General features: G+C 45.2%; 1 protein-coding gene across 1 annotated transcript in view; it reads left to right on the top strand.

Moving 5' to 3' along the window:
* The first annotated feature begins 6,307 nt into the window (after positions 1-6,307).
* The window catches only part of LOC140399243 (neuronal calcium sensor 1), a 193,856-nt gene continuing 180,243 nt past the window's right edge, over positions 6,308-19,920 (top strand). Inside the window, exons 1-2 of the mRNA XM_072488666.1 lie at positions 6,308-6,411; positions 13,884-14,661. Coding sequence (XP_072344767.1) covers positions 14,598-14,661 — 64 coding nt within the window. The 5' untranslated portion in view covers positions 6,308-6,411; positions 13,884-14,597. The remainder of the gene's footprint in view (positions 6,412-13,883; positions 14,662-19,920) is intronic.

Here is a 19,920-nt window from a genome sequence, read left to right on the forward strand (position 1 = left end):
ACTAAAATGATCAGGCTACTGGGGGTTTTGTCTGAAAGTATTCCCTTATTTCGCCAACATAATGAGTAGACATAGAATAAAATTGAACCATAGAATTCCTACAGTGCAGAAGGAGGCCATTGAAGCTGCACCGACCCTCTGAAAGAGCACCCTACCCAGACCCACTCTCCTGCCCTTTCCCTGTAACCCCACCTAACCTGCATATCTTTGCACACGAAGGGCCAGTTTAGAACGGCCAAACAACCTGATATGCACATCTTTGGACTGTGAAAGGAAACCGGAGCACCCGAAGGAAACTCACGCAGACACTTGTAGAATGTGCAAACTCCAGACAGTCACCCAAGGTCGGAGTTGAACCCTGTGAGGCAGCAGTGCTAACTACTGAGCCACCGTGCCGCCCCAAAAACAAATTAATATTAAAAAAAAAAATTTAGAGTGCCCAATTCATTTTTTCCAATTAAAGGGGCAATTTAGCGTGGCCAATCTACCTAGTCTGCACATCTTTGGTTGTGGGGCGAAACCCACGCAAATACGGGGAGAATGTGCAAACTCCACACGGACAGTGACCCAGAGCCAGGATCGAACCTGGGACCTCAGCGCCGTGAGGCAGCAGTGCTGTCCACTGCGTCACCGTGCTGCCCAATAACTTAATATTTTGAAGGACACCGGGGCAGTTCAGTCCATGATGATGACTGATGACTCTGATTCTTTCTCCACGATCGCAGTTCAGTGAGAATCATAGAATTCACAGTGCAGTAGGAGGCTATTCGGCTCATCGAATGTGCACTGGCCCTTGGAAAGAGCACCCTACTTAAGCTTAAGCCCACGACTCCACCCTATTCCCATAACCCGGTAATCCCAACTAACCTTTGGACACTAAGGGCCAATTTAGCATGGCCAATCCACCTAACCTGCACATGTTTGGACTGGGAGCAAACCGGAGCACCCGGAGGAAACCCATGCAGACAAGGGGAGAACGTGCAGACTCCGCACAGACAGTGACCCAAGGCCGGAATTGAACCTGAGACCCTGGAGCTGTGAGACAGCTGTGCTAACCACTGAAGGCCCCTGATGACATTTCTGTCTTATTTTGGTAGAACTGAATGGCTGGCAGTCTATTTCTGAGCAGGTTAGAGTCAACCACTGTGAACTGTCTCAGCAAGTGTTGGTGCCTTTGGGAGAGGAGGAGTGAGAATGGGAGATAAAGTCAGCTTATTACTAATGTAAATGAACAACATTTTGTCCTAAGGTCACATTTATGACATCAGCACATCATGGTGCAATTTTGCAAGGACGCTGTGGATTACTTTATTATAGTCTCGCTGACTAACTTGCAATTAATTCCCACACATTATCTTTGGGAAACACAATGCATTTGTCAGCTGAATTAATGTGTGGACATTTAACCTGTTCCTTCGTAATAGGCCAATAATGCACTTTGTGCCAAAATGTGGAGCCTTCTGCTGTAATCGCTACTACAATGAGATGGAAAAGCACCAGCTTTCAATTGAAAGGAAATAAATTGTGAATAGAGCAACTTGCTTTTGTAAGAGAATGGAGTTCAGTCTAAAAGCAGTCCTTGTGTTCTTATTCTGGAATGTAAATGTTGGAAGTTTCAGCCATGTTCCATTCTGTAATTTCTTTCCCCTATCTCTCTGAATATCGCTGACCCTGCTCTTTGAGTACATCCAGGTGGTAATTTTCCTCTTGCAAGTCTAGAGAGTGAGTTTTGATCTCACCCAACATCCACACTTATACATTGTGTCATGGGAGTGCCCCTTTAAGAAATGATTTTGTCTTATCACATGGCTTCAGTGATGTCATTATGAGCTGGGAGCTGGGCTGTGGCTCTGGAAGTTGGTTTTACTTTCGCTTTGAGTTTCAACTGGTTGTGTCCTGTACAAGTTGAAAGAAGGTTTGTTTCTCCATCTGCATTTTAAAAGCTGTTTCCAGATTGCTTGATAACTTGAAAAGAAGTAACTGTTTTCTGGAAGAAATTCAAACCTGCTATTTTGGAAAGGACACAAGAGCATCCAAACCAGGTCTTGAGTGCTGTGTGCCTGGCCACACCTTTGAAAAGGGTTTTCTGGTTTATGGGATCTTGTTATTAAATTGGAACAGTTTAAGGGGGAATTTATTAAGGATTTTATATAGAGTACTGTAACTGTGTGGGGTATTTATGTTGTCGCTGATCAAAATGCTTACTGTGTGTATTTATAAAAATGTTAACTAAATTCGTAGAATAAATTTTGTTTTTGATTAAAATTACTTAAGGACTTTGTTGAATAACACCTGAAAGGTAGGTCCTTGTGCTCCTGTAACCAAAACCAATAAACAGTTGTAGGTCAGGTGAACTCCATGATATACTTTGTAGTTTTCTAAACCCTGGCCCATAACAATTGTCAGCAGGAGTGGGGCACAGAAATATTGTTCCCCTCTCTCCAGCGGACCAGACACTGAAAGCCTTTGTCTGCCCAGCATTACATGGTCACCCCTTATCATAACCTCATAACCAGCACAGAGAGAATTTCCACAGAAAGATAAAATCAAATGCAACACTGAGGAATTCCCACTGATGACATTGAACCCCATAAACGAAATGAAGACTACTGAATTTGGAATTCTTGATCCAGTTTACTTTTTGCCATTGCTGGCTGTGTGCTGGAGCAGGCTATTCACAGGCACCGCACAATTATCGCGTAATAAACACAATGTTCCATACAAGCCTTGTTTGTGTTTGTGTGAAGTTGTAAGAAGCTTTTGGCCAATCTGCAGCTTTAGTACATGGTGAGCAGAACTGTTCCCAGTAATCAGCGGCTCAGAGGTAGCAGATGGGACAGAGGCAAAGCTGGAGGATCCAGCGTACGTGTTGGAAGTTAATTTTCAAATTTCCAAAATGATTTTGCAATGTTGATGCTGGGAGAGGGGAAGACACCACAAATTAGTGGTACAGGGCTGTTTTCTTGTAATTTTTCATGTGTCTCACATCTGTTAATAACTGTGTTCACAGAACTTTGGTTGAAGGAGATCATTAGCTGAAGAAATAATCCAATTTACAAAACCCCACCTATTTCTACCAAGGATTTTGTTGCCGTCATCAAGACTATTGAGCTTTAGAATAGCCATTCAGTCTCCTTATCTCATTTTGTTTTTATCCTGTATCTCAGACCTGTGGAATTCCTGATCCCCTGCAGTCTGCCCCGACCCTACAATCAACAGAATTTGATACCTGACCTCTCCTTATTGATTAAACTTGCCTTCTTTCCTGGAGTTTGCAAGTGAGATGATAAGCTATAACTATGAACTGAGGTTGCCATTTTAAATGCATCACATTGTTGGTAAAATAATGTTTCTGAACCCCTCACCTCTTCCATTTTCTTTTTCGCAATTAAAACGGCACGGTAGCACAGTGGTTAGCACAGTTGCTTCATAGCTCCACGGTCCCGGGTTCAATTCACGGCTTGGGTCACTGTCTGTGCGGAGTCTGCACGTTCTCCCCGTGTCTGCGTGGGTGGGTTTCCTCCGGTTCCCGCCCACAAGTCCCAAAAGACGTGCTGTGGTTGAATTGGATATTCTAAATTCTCCCTCTGTGTACCCGAACAGGTGCCGGAATGTGGCAACTAGGGGCTTTTCACAGTAACTTCACTGCAGTGTTAATGTAAGCCTACTTGTGACAATAAAGATTATTTTAAAAAAGATTTTAGTTTTTAAAAAAATACAGTGACTTCAACTGGGAATGTGAGCATTACTGCATCATCTGGCATAATGCTACTTTCATATCAGTATCAGGGAAGCTCTGCTGTCGATGACAGCTAGATTGACAATACTAGAATGTCCAGTTTTTGTCACGTTCCTAATTATTTCTGTCTCCCCACAGTCAGCACTTGCTGTCCAGATTTGGGCATACAAATCCTGCTCACATTGTCAGGTTACAAAAGAACTACTGTCAGACGAAGAATGGAAAAACAATTAGGGAAACAATTTCAAATAACAAAAAGGAAGGTGGAATGGAAAGGGTAATACAGGGCAATTGGAAGGGGTCCAAAGGTGGTAACTTTAGAATGGTTTCTGAGTACAGAGTTTTGGTAAAGACAGTCAGCTATCAGAGGAATTCAGCTATAATGCAACATCTTGCTGGTCAAATTTCCTCCCACACATCCCGAAAGACGTGCTTGTCAGGTGAATTGGACATGCTGAATTCTCCCTCAGTGTACCCGAACAGGCAATGGAGTGTGGCGACTAGGAGATTTTCACAGTAACTTCATTACCATGTTAATGTAAACCTACTTGTGACACGAATAAAGATTATTATATTATAAAAAGTTTTTTTCAGGATGAGAATGTGCTTTTGCAAAGCAGGTCTGGAAAGAGATTGCAAAATGGTTCTTGTCAAGGTTTATCCCGAGCAGATCCTGGAAACCGAGATTAACGTATGGGCAGCAACAGCACGGTAGTACAGTGGGAAGCACTGTTGCTTCACAGCTCCAGGGTCCCAGGTTCAATTCCCAGCTTGGGTCACTGTCTATGTGGAGTCTGCCGTCCTCCCCCGTGTCTGCGTGGGTTTCCTCCGGGTGCTCCAGTTTCCTCCCACAAGTCCTGAAAGATGTGCTGTTAGGTAATTTGGACATTCTGAATTCTCCTTCTGTGTACCTGAACAGGTGCCGGAATGTGGCGACTAGGTGCTTTTCACAGTAACTTCATTGCAGTGTTAATGTAAGCCTACTTGTGACAATAAAGATTATTATTGTATTATATTTGATATAGCTTTCTGAAAGAACTATCCACCAAGTGTGCTCCCCTGTCCATTTCCCATTTTTTAATGTCAGCATCCTTTTGGAACTATTATAGGTTCATTCCAGGACTTTTTAGTTGTCCATGTTGTGTCCGAACTGCCAACTGTTATTTTTTTAAAAGAATCTTTCCCCTTGTGCTTTAGGTGATCTTGCATTTATCCAGCTTGTTTACCGAACAATAGAAAAATCCCTTCTTGAAATTGACCCTTCAAATGATAATTTTCCAACATTTCTAATCACCTTCCAGTTGTGTGTGACAACTCTGTATCCTGTTATATCACTGTGGGCGCCGGAATGTGGTGACTAGGGGATTTTCACATTGCATTGCATTTTTATTGCAGTGTTAATGTAAGCCTACGTGTGACAATAAAGATGATTATATTATAACTGCTATTTGATAACCACCAACTCAGTGAAAGACACTCTTTGGCCTTCCTGAAGCTTGCGAGTCTTTTAGTGCAAAGAGCTTTTGATGACTGGGTGCTTCAGCCCAGCACATTCCAAGGTCCACAATTCCTTGCTGAGGGATGCAATAAAGCTTGGGGCAGCCACCACATAATCTCAATGTGGAAAGGACACTGGCTCAGGCCTCCTCACCATAGCATACTGAGGAACAGTAACAATCTTTCAGCTGGAAGTATCAAAGAATGTGTGACATGAAATGTAAATGTACATTGTATATATAACTTGAAATGGTAACTGTAGTGGGCCTCCTCATGTACTGTATTGATAAAAAATCTGCATTGTGCTTTATGTAATGTCACATTTGAGGTGTTACTTCTACAAATGTTATGAATAAAGTATATTTTTGGAAAAAGAACACAAAGAACTGGACATGTTGAAGGTTTGATATTGTGTTGGGTTGTACCTTGAAGGCACACTAGCTCGGCTTTGATATTTTGCCGCCATTCATTGACTCCTACTTGGAATATGTGGACATCAACTTTGGGATTAGTTTGTCTTCCATTCTTAGGTGTTCCCTGAAACTAAACACATTTTACCCTGCCTCAAAGATGGACCATTGCTCTGACTGAGTTCCAGCTGTTACAAATATGTACCATCGTGCAACAAAATTGTGATGTTCCTCAGCCTAATGGTAAGATTCCGGACCGGACCCCATTATTCATTAGGATATTGGACAAGAGACCTGAACACTTTTTTAAACTTTGTAAAACTATGAGGAAAGGATACTTCATGTCAGAGTCTGGGGTGGATCCATGACATCAGAGTCTTGGGGGGATTCGTGACGTCAGAGTCTTGGGCGGGTCCGTGACATCAGGGTCTGGGGTGGATCCGTGACGTCAGGGTCCGGGATGGATTTGTGACGTCAGGTTTGGGGAGGATCTCTGATGTCAGGGTCTGGGGTCGATCCGTGACGTCAGGGTCTGGGGTGGATCCATGATGTCAGGGTCTGGGGTTGATCCGTGATGTCAGGGTCTGGGGTGGATCTGTGATGTCAGGGTCTGGGAGGGATACGTGACGTCATGGTCCGGGATGGATTTGCGTCGACGTCAGACGTACGGCCACGCCCCCGCGACGCAGGCGGCTGCGGTTGCTCCGGGAGAAGCGGCTGGGCTTCATTCAAACAGGAGGAGGGGAGGGAGCGCCGGGCGGAGAGGTGAGCGGCCGGTCCGCGGGAAGGATAATAGTGGGTGCGGCCTCCAGCGCGCATGTTTATATTTAAAATTGGTGTCCCCCCCCCCCCCCCCCCCACACACACACCTGAGGGAGCCCCGCGCCCGGGGGGGGGGGGGCTTTGCGGTTGCTATGGAGGGAGGGAGGCTCTGTCTCTTCCCCCCCCCCCCCCCGGCACAAACAGAAAACCTCCCGATTCCCTCTTTAAAGATGCAGTTTTGAAATGTTAGAAACTTTTTTTAAGCTGCCCGGGGGGTTGGAAGGGAATCGGTGTGCGTTTCATTTCCACTCGACAACAACAAGACAAATCCAGGGAGTCAGGTCTCCGGCTCGGTCTCCAGGCGGCCCGGGGTCGGTCTCCAGGCGGCCCGGGGTCGGTCTCCAGCCCCAGCACCCCCCCCCCCCCCCCATTCCCTGTGCTTCTGGGGGTGTTTGCTGTGCAATCGCTCGGAGTCTACAATTCCTAACCTGCCGGGTGGCACGTATTCCATCCAAACCCCATCCCCCAGCCTCGGGTTTAACTTACGAAGCGGGGGAGGGGGGGGCAGTGGGTCTGGGGATTTTAAACCCAAATATTGGATGGTGGAGTTTGCAAATTTAAGCTGTGCAAACCCTGGCCACCTCCAGTTAGCTGGTGCTGCCTTTGGCGCGGGGGGGGGGGGGGGGTGGGGGGTGGGGGGTGCTCGTGCATTCCCTACATTTATTTCTAAAATCCCCTGGCTGGTGTTTCTCTGGGTGGAGGTTTGTGTCTGTCCGTTAGACCAGCGCAGTGGCTGTTGGATGATGGTTTCCACAAGGCTTGGAATGAACGGGATCCGAACTTGCATCTGTTGCACTTTATTCTCCCGGCTGTAGGCGCATGCAGTGTGTGTGTGTTTGTGTTCTCTTCCCCCTCCACCCTCCTTCTATTTCGGGATTAATTCCTCCTCCTCTCTCTCTTCTCTCTTCCCCCCCCATCTCTGTGTGTGTACGTGTCTGTGCGAAATCTTTTTATTCGTTTTCAATCTACCTCTCGGGGTCTTCGCTGTTGTTCACTGCAGGTTCTGGCTTTAAGCTGGCTGGTGTGATGGGGAGGGACGTGTTGACATCTGTAGCGACGGGGTTTTTCTCTTTGTCTGCACCTCCTGTGCCACAGGGCTGTCAGCAACACAAAAAGACCGGAGTCAGATTTACGATCAGAGTGGCAAATGTAAATAAAGGCTCCTTTTTCGGAACGAGATATCTCAAAATAGTTAGCATTCTCAACTGGAATAAATAGCACTTGGGGCTTATTACGCCAGTACTGCATAAGAAAAAAAATCTAATGAAGAAAACGTCTTCAACTCGATCTTAAAATAAGCTATTAGGATCAATTGAACATTAAATTTTGTAAAGTGCAATATTATCTCTGCTGAAACCAAGCGCTTCTTTGAGTTACTGGCTTAACTGTGTTGAGAGTATGGTGTGTTTCATTCTCTGCAGCTGTATGGTCAGTATGTACCAAGCAATCAATCAGGAGTGCTGCATTGCAAAATGACTTCAATTAAATTTCCGGGATATTGTTTTGGAAAGCTGCTGCAGTGAGTTAGAACTATTTCTGTATTCATAGATGCTAATGCAAGGGGTATCACAGTAAACCGGGTTCAGTTGACTGGACAGCTAGTTTGTGATGCAGAGAGCAAGGCCAACTGCGTGGGTTCAATTCCCATACTGGCTGAGGTTATTCGTGAAGGCCTCGCCTTCTCAACCTTGGCCCCTTGCCTGAGGTGTGGTGATTCCTCAGATTAAACCATCACAAGTCAGCTCTGACCCCTCAAAGGGGGAACCAGCCTATCGTCATCTGGGACTATGGTGACTTTACTTACAGTCAACAGCAATAGCGATTTAAAGAACAGATTCTTGTAAATTTAAGCTACTGTGGAATACTAGGGGGTGTTTTTCTATGTAAAAGGTGTTCTGCCTGCAAACTTGTTTTTTAAATTTAGAGTACCCAATTCTTTTTTTCCAATTAAGGGGCAATTTAACCAGGCCAATCCACCTACCCTGCACATCTTTGGGTTGTGGGGGTGAGACCCATGCAAACACGGAGAGAATGTGCAAACTCTACACGGATAGTGACTCAGGGCCGGGTTCGAACCTGGGACCTCAGCGCCATGAGGGAGCAGTGCCTCACTGTGCTGCCCCTGCAAATGTTTTTTGAACGAAGACATTGAGTGTTTCCAGCATTTTCTGTTTATAATTCTGGTGGTATTATGCTTTTGTGTTGCACTTTATTTCATCAAAACTTAATTCAGCCTCATTTAAACAGCGATTTTAATTGGAAATTTTGTTTCTGTTCCATGCTATTTGGCCATGTATTTGAATTGAACCCGTCAATGCCAACAATGTAGGGATGATATCAGATCCATATTACTAACATTACATGATTGACTGTGTTGGGTTGGGTGCAGCCCCATAAATGTTTGATTTATTTTTCTGTTGATATGATTATTTATTTATATATATATATATATATAATATTGTAATAAAACTGTGCAAATTAAGAATTTGCAGGGATCGTGTGAATTGGTTGAAAGTTCTATTGTCTACTGTGATTCCAAAAAGCCGGTTTGAAATCTGTAAGTCAAGGGGAATCCCAGAAGTTAAAATTGGTGTAACGGTGAAGTGCTCACCCTAGGGGTCTCTGCAGTATTTACAATGCTTTCATATTCCACTGTGTGTACGGCATGTGTTGAACTGGTGGAGTCACCACGCTGCACGCAGGCTTTGCTATTTGGGAATATGTTGGAAAGATCACTGAACTGAGACAAGATATTTGCTGGCACTGTCTGGTTGTGAAGCCTCTGGGTAGATATTCACATGTTCGGTGGTTCTATGGTAAAACTCGAGTCATTCAAGAATTGGCCAAAGCTCAAAAGCTGACCAAGTGCCTGTTACTTATCGAGGAGAAAATATATCGGGCTTTTCACTCCTGTGAACTACACCGGTCTGAATGGAAATGGGTGAATGCTGAACTAGAACTGGATTCAGTGTGGTTATGTTGTATTCCCTGCAATCAATTAACCAACCAGAACTCATTGTGCAAAATCTAGAAGGACAAGTTGTGTCCATGCATCCACACCATGGTGGTGGGGGTCAACACACAAAGGGAGAGGAAAAATTGGATGAAAAACCATGGAGCATTGAGAAACTGCTGCCAAATTTATTTTCAGTGGAGTCTGTGATAAATCAAATTCACTTGACTGCATTGCACATTATGATTTCAGCAAAGCAATGTATATTGCAGATTGGGTAGTTGGTCTGCACACCATTTTTTCAAGTTTTCTTCTTTTACCTGTGCAGCTTTGATGGAGGCGATATATTGGGACAAAGTGGTATTCATGTGGTTTTCATGGAATAGGAGTGTCATTAACAGCTTATTGCTGCAGGCATGTTTCTTCCCCTGGTGCCCACACCACAAACATTTAGAACAGGCATTGCTGCTTCGTGATCAGAATAGGGATTCCTGCTAGTGCTTCAGCCATATCACCTTCTATTTGAAAAAAAAATCTTGCACCTAAATCTTCCTCTTCCTCCCTGCACAACCTCAGTGCATAAGAAGCTGAGTTCCAAACCGCATATTATTGATTAACAAGACACTATGTTTCCACCGTTGCAATATTTCACCATATCTTTGCCGTAGCTGTTATCTGCGCTTTTATTGGATTGACATCCTGAACACCTTCACTGATCCCCAAACCTCCCAAGACATGATTCAGCTTGTCGAAAACTTTATAACGCATATTCTTTTCCGATATAGTTTAATTTATTTGTTCACCACTTTCCTCCTGATTCCCTGTCTCCCAAATGTAGCAAATTCTGTGTACAGTTTAGATTTTTCCTTGCTCTGCCCCACCCTATACCTGCAATCTCTTCAAACTTTTTCCAGCACAGTTCTTTAAAAAAGACGTAATGTAAAGTTGTACATTTGGTGTGATAGGTTTTGGTCGGAAGGATGAGGCAAGGCAATATGAAATAAAGCATACTATCCTAAAGGGGGTGCAGGAACAAAGGGAACCTGCAGGTATATGTGCCCAAACTGTGGACAGAGCAGGTTGAGAAAAGTTAATAAGGCACATGGATCCTGGACTTTATAATTAAAAAAAAAAAAAGGCATCATACATAGAATTAGGAATAGGGTAGGCAAATCAACCTTTTGAACTTGCTCCTCCATTTGATAAGATTGTGGGTAAATTGATTGTGGCCTCAATTCTATTTTCCATCTACCTGCTAAACGCTTTGCTCTCTTGTCAATCAAGAATCTGTGTAATTCAGCCTTAAACATATTCAATGACTGCGTCCACTGCTGTCTGGGGGAGAGAATTCCACAAACTAACGGCCCGCCAAGAAAAATATTCTCCTAATCTCCATCTTAAATGGGAGACCCCCTTATTTTTAAGCTGTGTCCCCAAGTTCTAGTCTCTCTCATAAGGGGAAGCTTCCTTTCAGCATCCACGCTGTCAAGTCCCTTCAGGATCTTAATGTTTCAATATGATCACCTCTCATTATTCTGAATTTCAATGGATGCAAGCGAACTATGTAACTTTCTTCATAAGAATACCACGTCATCATAGAATTTACAGTGCAGAAGGAGGCCATTCGGCCCATTGAGTCTGCACCGGCCCTTGGAAAAGATGCCCTACTTAAACCCTCCCTGTACCTCAGTAACCCCTCCTAACCTTTTGGACACCAAGGGGCAATTCAGCATGGCCAATCCACCTAACCTGCACATCGTTGGGCTGTAGGAGGAAACCGGAGCACCTGGAGGAAACCCATGCAGACACGGTGAGAACGTGCAAAGATCACAGTCGAGGCCGGAATTGAACCCAGGACCCTGGAGCTGTGAGGTAACAGTGCTAGCCACTGTGCCGCCCACTGCCATTCCAACGTTTAGTCGAGTGGACCTTCTGAGTTCTAGTTTGATTATATTGTTTCTTAATTGAGATGGCCAAAACTGACCCAATACTCCAGATGTGGTCTCTCCAGCAGCTGCAGCAAAACTTCCGTACTTATATATTCCATTCCCCCTCAATAAACAACATTCCATTTGCTTTCCTAATCACTTGTCTCTCAGGGCCCTGGGGTACTTTGTCATCTCCTTGCGGAGAAAGTGTTTAATTTGGAGGTGCCTGAGCTCCTGTCCTGTTGGCAGGTCCAAGTCCTCTGTCAGCTTGTCCAAGGTCGTGAGTCTGTCCCCTATTTAAAGGGGATCTGTCTCCAGTTTTTTAAAGGTGACGTCCAGCATGGCTGGCGGGAATTTGTGGTTAGCGCAGATGGGGGCCACGGAGGACATCGCGGTTAGACCGAAATGCTGCCTCATTTGGTTCCACGTTTTCAGTGTGGCTACCACCATTGGGCCGGATGTGTACTTTGATGGGGGTGGGGTGGGGGATGGGACCACTGCAGCGGTGAGGGCTTGGAGGGACGTTCCCTTGCAGGAGGACTCCTCCAACATCCCTGTTTTATGTTTGGTTCTCGTATCTATCCCATCACCCTCTTGGCTGTGGCCGCCCAGTGGTAGTACTGTAGATTCGGCAGGCCCATCTGGTCCTCTCCGACCACCTCCGGTACGCAGTTCTCCAGTCTCTTGGCCAGGACTTTCGCGAGTATCTTCGCCACTACATTAAGCAGTGGAATGGGTCGATATGATCCACATTCCGTCGGGTCCTTGTCTTTTTTGGGTATCAGTGATATCGTGGCCCATGTTAGCGTAGGAAGCCGGGTGCCCCTTGCTAGCGAGCTGCGAACATGTCCCGTATGTGTGGGGCCAGGGCTGGTGCGATATTCTTATGTGTCCGCCAGGAACATGTCGGGTCCCGGCGCCTTCACCGCCTGCATGGAGGCTCTCCATGATCTCTGTCAGTCCTATTGGTGCTTCCAGCTCTCCCCCCCCCCCCCCCCAACCCCCCGCCTATTGTCCCCCATGATTGGCATGTGCAGTCCATTGAGGAACCGTTTCACCTCCGTGTCCCCGTCAGGGGGGTTCGGAGGTGTATAGCCCTCGGTAGATCACCAGCCTGCCTCTGCTATCCCTCACATTCGCTATCTCTATCGTGGCTGCCTGCTTTCTCAGCTAGCCAGTAGGTTGCCAGCCTTTTCTCCTTGTCCATCGAAGGTCCCCCGTGTTGGTGCACTGCTTTTCTGGTGGATAGCAGGGTTAAAGTCCATCTGCAGCTTTTCCCCCTCCGCCAGAAGCTCTACAGTCAGGGCCTCGGAGTATTTTCTGGCGACCTCCAGAATGGAGTCGATCAGTTTTTGCGTGGCCTCCCTCTATTCTCTATCTCTCCGTGCCTTGTAGGCTATAATCTCTCCCGTGATCACCACCTTCAGTGCCTCCCAGAACATGGTTGGTGAGAACCAACGTTCCGGTTATTTGTAACATGCCCATGGCTTGTGATATTTTCTGGCAGAAGACCTTATTGGCCAAAAGGTTCGTGGCCAACCTCCATGTGGGGTGCTGGGCACGGGCCGTCTCCAACCTCACATCCATGTAATCTGGAGCGTGGTCAGAGATAACTATTGCGGAATATTCCGCTCTTAGTATTCCTGGAAACACCACTTTCCCCATTGCAAAGAAGTCTCTCCTTGAGTATGTTTTGTGGACCAGCGAAAAGAACGGGAATTCCTTCTCTCAGGGGTGTAGGAACCGCCACAGAGGACACCAATTTAAGGTGATTGGCAAAATAACCAGAGGTGAAATGTGAAGTAACTTCTCTACTCCGTAAGTGGATAGGAACACAGTGCCTGAGAGGGGAGTGATGGTAGAAGATTTAATTGTCTTTCAAGAGGGAAGTGGATAATGTTTTTGAGAGAAGCTTGCAGAGATATGGGGAAATGCATGAATGTGACCAGCTGAGGAGCTCTTCGAGAGTGGCACAGCCAAAACTGCCTGAATGGCTTCCTTTTGTGCTGTAAGCATTTTATAATGTCAAAAACTAATGTGCAGAAATGATTATAGCATTGTGTCTTGCAATGTCTTCATATGTATTACACTGATTTACTCTCCGAAATGTTTTAATGGCAAACTTTAGTTAACTGTTCATCATGGGGCTTCATCACTGAATCAACTTGTGTCCTAATCCAGCATATATATCTGTACTCTTCCAGAAAGGAAAGCAAACAGGAGTCAGAATTCTAGTCCATTTTTCCCTTTCTAAAACCGTGGTATTGGCATCAATTGTAGCACCATACTAGTACCCCAGCTGAGATCAACAAATGTAGTATGGTTGGAGAACAGCTAACTTGATCACTGTTTTATCTAGCTGAGCCATCAACGCAATCTGGTTCAGGCAGTGTGATCACCTGCTTAGTTTAGGAAACATGAGGTGTCCTGTTAATGGATCCTTTTCAGCTCAATTGCAATAAAGATTGATTTGAAACCTTGTGAAGTGGATAATATCATTGTGTAAAATACCTGTGCTATTTTGTTTCTTCCAGAGCTCCAAGGATTGTGCCATTGATTAGCTGTTCCATGCACTGTAACCCAGGACACCAACGCATTGAGAGAGTTGACCATATGCAGTACTGTAATGCTGTGATCACGCCTGAACTGTTTAAAGTGCATCATCAGTTTCTAAAAATAGAATGGAATAAAACAACTCATTAAATTGACTCAATCCAGAAGATACAAAAGACAAAAACGCTGAAAACACCACAACTCCCAATTGGGGCTAAATTGAGCAACAACTGTCATTGCATCCGGGGGTCAGCGACTGTCAACACTTCACACCAAAGGAATACTGAGAACACCCACCTCCCAAGGGGCTAAATTAAGCAAACAATTGTTGCAAGTAGGGACAGTGGCTAGCCACATTTCTCACCCAAGAAAAGCTTCTCTGAGAGTGATTTTGAAGAAACTAAAATTTTGAATTTTAGTGTGAAATTAAAAGTCTGAATTTTGACATTTTGGGCTGCTTATCAAGCCTGTGGTGGAGTGACAAACAGGCCATTATTAAACCATCACCAAGGAAACCACAGCTGTGGAACATTACGCAGAGAGTACACAGGAGGCATCCTGAGACTATTTCATTTCAAGAACTAACTCCAGCTCGCCATTAATAATATTTCTGACCTATTTTGAATCTCTGATTTCCTGAAACTTCAATATTACTTTAACAAAAAATACATTTGCTCATGTGTTAAGTTGCTGCAATGGGCAAGTCCAACAGTAAGCTGAAGCCTGAAGTTGTGGAGGAGCTGACAAGGAAAACATACTGTAAGTATTAAAGAAAAATGTGAGCTATGAACCGATGTTTATCTTTCAATTTCAGTGTTTTCTTCCCCTTGCCCTTGTGCCGTGCAATTTAGACTGCATTTTAGGACAAGTAGCACAGAACTTGCCATTGCCCAGCTGACACAGTCCGAGAAGGGGCACGCGAGAGCTGCGATTATTTGCTCTTCATTTGACAAAAAATAGACTCCTATTGGGGAAGAATCCTGTGTGATTCCTCCTGCTTTTCTCTCCACATAACTGCTGAATAAAGTTAATCTAAGTCATGCTGCAGAGTGGTTGGATACAAGTTAGTTATAAAATTGTGTATTTTTGTGCAGTCTTTTCATGCTGGGAAATGTCTCTGATTAATTATTGCTAACATTGTGGCTCTCGACCCTGGTTCCTCATGCTCCAGATAGTCTGCCTTCGATATTATTTTTTAGTGCTTGTCATGCCACAAAGTTGAGTCACTCCATTTAAAGGTTGTTGATTTGGTGATAAATGTGACATTGTGTAAGATTTGTAGCCGTGCTGTACCCGCTATTTCCCACAAACAACAGTGGCATCAATGACCACCTAATTCTGTTTTGCTGTTATTGGAGAGGAAGGAATTAATGCTCGAGAACACTGTTATGGAATGTAAACAAGGACTCTTTAATGTAACCTCAAACATGCAAACAGATCCTCTTTTTTTATTCCTCATCTGAGTGGTGATCCCACTGACATCCACTGTCATGCATCGGGGTATTAGCAAAGATTGCACATTTGAAGATGGAAAACATCTTTGTAGTCTGCCCACGCAACTGAGTTTATGATGAATCCTGTACTGCATGAGTGAAGTAGCCTTATGGTTATGTTGTTACATATGAACTGAGAACATTAGAAGCAGGAGTCGGCCCTTTGATCACTCGAATCTGCTCTGCCATTTGATAAGATCATGGCTGATCTGATTGTGGTCTCAACTTAATTCTGTCCATTGTAAACTCTGGGCTATTAGTCCAAGTTCCAATCCCATCGTGGCAAATTGTAAAATGGAATTATAAAAATCTCAATTTGAGATATCTCATCAAAAACAACAAAGCTTCCAGATTGTTGTTGAAAGCTCTACTGATTCATTATATGTCTGTCAACCTTGCCCATTCTAGTCTAATGGTGAATCCCACTGGAAATGGTTGGGGATCAGCAAGTCCTTGTAAACCCAGCAAAAGTCCTCCTCACCAAGGAACAACTTGACATGGTTATAATCATAGGATTTCAGCCAGACTCCTCCATCCCCATGTAGGTCCAGTACTAAATGCAGCTTGGCTCTGCCACCACTAACCATGCTGGTGGAGTCTGACATTGCTCCCAGACTGGACTTAAATCAACATGTGTAAATAAGGTTCTGCCATTGCCCTCACCAACCTACCTGTTGCGGGCCTGACTATCTGAGACCATTAATAATGTTGAGTGCTATACAGTCCTTGTGAAGACTGGGTGGTGAGGCGAAATGACAAATTTAATAGCGCGTGGGTGGGATGGTTATGGGTTTTGGCATCAGAATATTATACAATCTAACCTCCGACCTTACTCCATCATTAAGCCAGGAAACCAACCCTTAATTGCAGAGTTAGAAATGCCGCACCAGACCTAATGTATGAAATTTGTGAAGCTGCGGCAAAAGGAGAACTGCATGCTAAACACAGTGCAGCAGGTCGTAGACAGAGCTGAGCCATCCTGAAACCTACTGAATGGTGGACAACTTGGCAACTAACAGGAGGAAGAGGCTTCCTTTTAAAAAATATATATATTTTATTCAAAATTTTTTGGCCAAACAAAACAATACAAAAGTTTTCCTTTTTACAACAATAAAACAGTATAAATAACAGTGGCTGTTTTAACAAATAAATAAATAATATATAAACTAAATGGCAACTGCCATATCAAAAATAATAACTCTCCAAAAATAAAATCAAGCAATCCAATATGCATAACCTGGTACAAATATCTATACACAAACATCCCTGAGGACCCGCCCAGGCCCCCCCCCCCTTGAGCCGAACCCCTTAGTGCGAACTTTATCCGTTCTAGTTTTATAAACCCTGCCATGTCATTTATCCAGGTCTCCACGCCCGGGGGTTTGGCTTCCTTCCACATAAGCAATATCCTTCGCCGGGCTACTAGGGACGCAAAGGCCAAGACATCAGCCTCTTTCGCCTCCTGCACTCCCGGCTCTTCTGCAACCCCAAATATAGCCAACCCCCAGCCTGGCTCGACCTGGACCCCCACCATCTTCGAAAGCACCTTTGCCACCCCCACCCAGAACCCCTGCAGTGCCGGGCATGACCAAAACATGTGGGTGTGGTTTTCTGGGCTTCTCGAGCATCTCCCACACCTATCCTCTACCCCGAAAAATTTACTGAGCCTTGCTCCGGTCATATGCGCCCTGTGTAAAACCTTGAATTGTATCAGGCTTCGCCTGGCGCACGAGGACGACGAGTTTACCCTACGTAGGGCATCAGCCCACAGCCCCTCCTCAATCTCTTCCCCCAGCTCTTCTTCCCATTTCCCCTTCAGCTCATCCACCATGATCTCCCCCTCGTCCCTCATTTCCCTGTATATATCCGACACCCTACCATCCCCCACCCATGTCCCTGAGATCACTCTATCTTGAATCTCCTGCATCGTGAGCTGCGGGAATTCCCTCGCCTGCTGCCTTGCAAAAGCCCTCAGTTGCATGTATCAAAATTCATTCCCTTGGGGCAACCCATATTTTTCCGTCAGTGCTCCCAGACTCGCAAACGTCCCGTCTACGAACAGATCTCTCAGTTGCACAACCCCAGCTCTCTGCCATGCTCCAAATCCCCCATCCATTCTCCCCCGGACAAACCTATGGTTATTTCTTATCGGGGACCGCACCGAGGCTCCCTTCCTTCCCCTATGTCGTCTCCACTACCCCCAAATCTTTAGTGTTGCCACCACCACTGGACTTGTGGTGTATTTCTTCGGGGAGAACGGCAACGGCGCTGTCACCATTGCTTGTAGGCTGGTTCCCTTGCAGGACGCCATCTCCAATCTCTTCCACGCCGCTCCCTCCCCTTCTCCCATCCACTTACACACCATTGAGATATTGAGGGCCCAGTAGTATTCACTTAGGCTCGGTAGTGCCAGCCTCCCCCTATCCCTGCTACGCTGCAAGAACCCCCTCCTCACTCTCGGGGTCTTCCCGGCCCACACAAAACTCATGACACTTTTCTCAATTCTCTTGAAAAAAGCCTTTGTGACCATCACCGGAAGGCACTGAAACACAAAGAGGAATCTCGGGAGGACTACCATTTTGACCACCTGCACCCTACCCACCAGTGACAGGGGCACCATGTCCCATCTCTTAAAATCCTCCTCCATCTGTTCCACCAATCTTGTTAAATTAAGCCTATGTAAGGTTCCCCAACTCCTGGCTATCTGAATCCCTAAGTACCGGAAATCTCTTGTTACCTTCCTCCGCGGTAAGTCATCTATTCGCCTGCTCTGCTCCCCTGGATGCACCACAAACAACTCACTCTTACCCATATTCAATTTGTACCCCAAAAATTCCCCAAACTCCCTGAATGTCTGCATTATCTCAGGCATCCCCTCCAAGGAAGAGGCTTCCTGAATATCCTCCATCTTTAAAAGCAAATGTGTGTGAAGCAGAGCTGAAGTGTTTGCAGGTCTTGCATCAGAAGTGTCAGGTGGATGATGCTACTTGACTTCCTCAGCACCCACCATCATCAATACTCCACTACTTTAATAAATGATTAAGTGCAATGGACACAATAAAAGCTGTGGTCTTGACAACACTCTGGCTATACATTGAGGACTGGGCACCGGATTAGCTAGTCCCCAGCCAAACTGTGCCACTGGTGTCTGCCTGACGAGGTTAAAGAGTTACAGAAGCATATTCTATCCACAAATCGTATCTAAGCTGCTTGCTACTTCCACTTGTCAGTGAAATCATGGGAGAAGTGCAGTTAACTGATACTCTAAAATTGCCTACTCACTAATGTAGTTTGGTTTCCTTCGGAATACCGTGGCTCCAGATCTCATTATGCCATGAATATAATCATAGGCATGAGCTGAGGACCAGGCTAGAAAGAAAGTAGTTACCTTTGATTTCATGGCAACATTCAGCCTAGTATTGCACCAAGGAACCCCAACGAAAAGCGGCAAAAGGAGAACCCTCATTCCGACCATTCAGTTTGGGCTGACAAATGGCAGGTAATATTTGTCATGGGGGAGGGAGTGGCATAGTGTCACGAGTAGTCCAGAGGCCAAGTCTAATGCTCGGGTTAGTGGTTTGAATCCCACCATAAATTCAATGAATAAATCTGGTATTAAAAGGCTTCATGTGACTCCAGATACACAGCAATGTAGTTGACTCTTAACTGCCCTCTGAAATGACGAGCAATCGCCCTAGCTACTGGAAACAATAATGGAAAACTCGACCAGTTGACCCTGCAAAGTCTTCTTTGCTAACATAAGAACTAAGAGGAGGAGTAGGCCATCTGGCTCCTCGAGCCTGCTCCGCCATTCAATGAGATCACAGCTGATCTTTTGTGGACTCAGCTCCACTTTCCCGCTCGAACACCATAACCCTTTATTCCTTTATTCTTCAAAAAACTATCTATCTTTAACTTGAAATCATTCAATGAAGGTGCCTCAACTGCTTCAGTGGGCAGGGAATTCCATAGATTCACAACCCTTTGGGTGAAGAAGTTCCTCCTAAACTCCGTCCTAAATCTACTTCCCCTTATTTTGAGGCTATGTCCCCTAGTTCTGCTTTCACCTGCCAGTGGAAATAACCTCCCGCATCTATCATATCGATCCCTTCATAATTTTATATGTTTCTATAAGATCCCATGCATCCTTCTAAATTCCTACGAGTACAGTGCCAGTCTACTCAACCCCTCCTCGTAATCCAACCTCCTCAACTCTGGGATTAATCTAGTGAATCTCCTCTGCACACCCTCCAGCACCAGTACATCTGTACAATCAGTAACTGGTGGCTTATGCTAAAAGTGGGAGAGCTGTCTCACAGACCAGTCAAGGAACAGCCTGACATGGTCATACTCTGGAATCACACCTTGCAGATGACGTACAGACACCACGATCACCATCTATATCTAGTACCACCAACAGAATAAACCCATCAGAAGTGGCAGCACAATGGTATAAATAGGATGAGAGTTCGCAACCTCTGGACCCCATGAGGTCTCAGAGTAGGAAGTTGACCCTGGGCAAGAA

This window comes from Scyliorhinus torazame, chromosome 22 (genome assembly GCF_047496885.1).
Source record: "Scyliorhinus torazame isolate Kashiwa2021f chromosome 22, sScyTor2.1, whole genome shotgun sequence".
NCBI classification, from domain to species: domain Eukaryota; kingdom Metazoa; phylum Chordata; class Chondrichthyes; order Carcharhiniformes; family Scyliorhinidae; genus Scyliorhinus; species Scyliorhinus torazame.